Source organism: Athene cunicularia (assembly GCF_003259725.1).
Source record: "Athene cunicularia isolate RWA chromosome 1 unlocalized genomic scaffold, athCun1 chr1_part2, whole genome shotgun sequence".
Classification (NCBI taxonomy): Eukaryota; Metazoa; Chordata; class Aves; order Strigiformes; family Strigidae; genus Athene; species Athene cunicularia.
Window position 1 is genome coordinate 21271428 of NW_020799092.1, and position 2033 is coordinate 21273460.

Sequence of the window (2033 nt, forward strand, 5' to 3'; positions counted from 1 at the left end):
AAAAAAAAAAAAAAAAAAAAAAAAATCTTTAAACTACATTATATAAGGATTATCTTAGGACACTGCAAACAGTCCCTGGAATGTTTTTTCAGACCAGAAAAGGAATCCATCAGAAGAGCGATATGGAAAGAAGCTATTCAAAATGCACAAAATGGAAGAGAGCAGGTTAGAACAAATAATCCTGAAATGAAAACCCACGTTCTATAAATTCAGCAGTGCCAGATTTAAACAAAACACCTAGTACTTTAACATGTTACACTTGGAGTTCGGCAGTTATTTCAAGCAGCAACCCAATTAAAAAAATTCCTCTAATGTTTAGTACACCCAGGCTTTTCAGTTGCCATAGAAAACAGGGTTTTCCTGATTAGAATTCGTTTTTCAGAAGGAAAATAGTCGTATTAATCAGTACACACTGCACACAGTTTTATGACTTCAAATAAGACCTCAATGGCTGTAGTTAGAAAGGGAAGCAATTCACAAGTAGTTACTTATGCTTTAGGCAGTCACAATGAATCCAGGTCTGTGCTACTAACTTTCAGAATCCAGAACAGAGAACTTTCTGTCCAGACATGCGTGAGAAACCTGAAAACCGTTGCTGTGGGACGCAGGAGGAAGGATAATATCTACCAACCCAGGCAGCAGAGGTGTTCTGGTGTACAGGTCTCGCAGGAGCACGTCTTGGATTCTCGGCCGAATGTAGTGGAGTTTCGTAGCATTGGACGGGTCCCTCTCGCGGCCTCTCAAGGAATATCAGCTCTGCCTTCCTGGCCTTGTGGGTACATTTCTTCTTCGGAGGCATCAAACGATATGGTAAAACCACTGAAAAACCTCATGATGCTTGCTAGAGCCAGTTGGACAAAGAGGAAAGCACCCCAAGGAGATACCAAAGTGCTCTTAAACCTGTAGAAGACAAATAAATGAACTTGAAGACAAACCTGTTTGGAAACCTCAAATACAGCATTTAGCAGAAGTAAAGCATTTATGCAATGGTACAGCTTACACATCTCTGTACAGACTTTTTCCTAACAGCAGGTTTTGAACCTTCTGTTGAATTTCAGGTAGATTTAGAAATGCAGAGCAGAATATATAAACTCCTCAAAGCTGATAGCCAGATACATCAGAGGAGACAGAGGCACAAACCAAAACAAATGTCCCAGCTGCAGGAGTTTTGAACTGACCTTTGGGCAAGACTCAACATTATTAGAAAAATTAGTTTCTCATGAAAATGCATTTTAAATACACAAGGCGGGCAAACTCACGAAGATATTTCTCTTCATAAAAATATTCTAGAAGTAATTTGAAAGACACCCATTTATGATAAGGCCTGACTAAAATACTGAAATACAGCACAAACAATATTTAAATGGGCTTGGTCACTAAAATTTTGAGTAAATTCAGATCACCAGAAGAAAAAAAAAATTGGTATGGGAGTAGCTGACCTACTGAAGCAGCTATGTGAAAGAAACAATTTCACATTAGCTCAATACCTAGTCTAGTCAAAAAATGGTTTAGGAATTCAAAGTCAGAAAAACTTTTTTCAAACTGGCGTGTAACGTCAAGATAACCAGTCTTTCAATTTCTAGTTGCTAATTACTTATGTTTTTTAATTTCAGGATTTTAAAGTTTTTAGGTGCATAACATACTTGGTACTTCCCTCCTGTATTCTACGTCTCTTACACAAGGTGGCTAAGCGAATAGCGAATAAGTTAAGAGAAATGATGTTGAATTTAATTTCCCGTTCAAACACAGACTAGGACGGATCAGGAGCCCTAAAGATCCCGCTTTCCGAGAAATGCCTTCCCCTACCAAACGCACAAGAGCGCGGCAGCCTAGCTGCTTACCGAGGGAGCCCCGCCAGCCCCCCGAAGCCGAACACAGCCCTGACACCCGCTCAACGGTGACGCTCCACGGCTCCTCCCGAGGGACCGGCCCGAGGCGCGGCGGCCGAGGGCAGCTCCGGGGTCGGGTCGGCCCTGCCGGGGTGCGAGCGGCTCTCCCGGGAGAGAGCCCGCAGGCAGAGCGCCGCCGAGGGG

At 42.5% G+C, this 2033-nt stretch overlaps 1 protein-coding gene across 1 annotated transcript in view; it reads right to left on the reverse strand.

Moving 5' to 3' along the window:
* Nucleotides 1–799, reverse strand: part of RHNO1 (RAD9-HUS1-RAD1 interacting nuclear orphan 1) — a 4345-nt gene extending 3546 nt beyond the window's left edge. The window contains exon 1 of the mRNA XM_026868152.1: nt 632–799. Coding sequence (XP_026723953.1) covers nt 632–799 — 168 coding nt within the window. The remainder of the gene's footprint in view (nt 1–631) is intronic.
* Between the last annotated feature and the right edge of the window lie 1234 nt (nt 800–2033).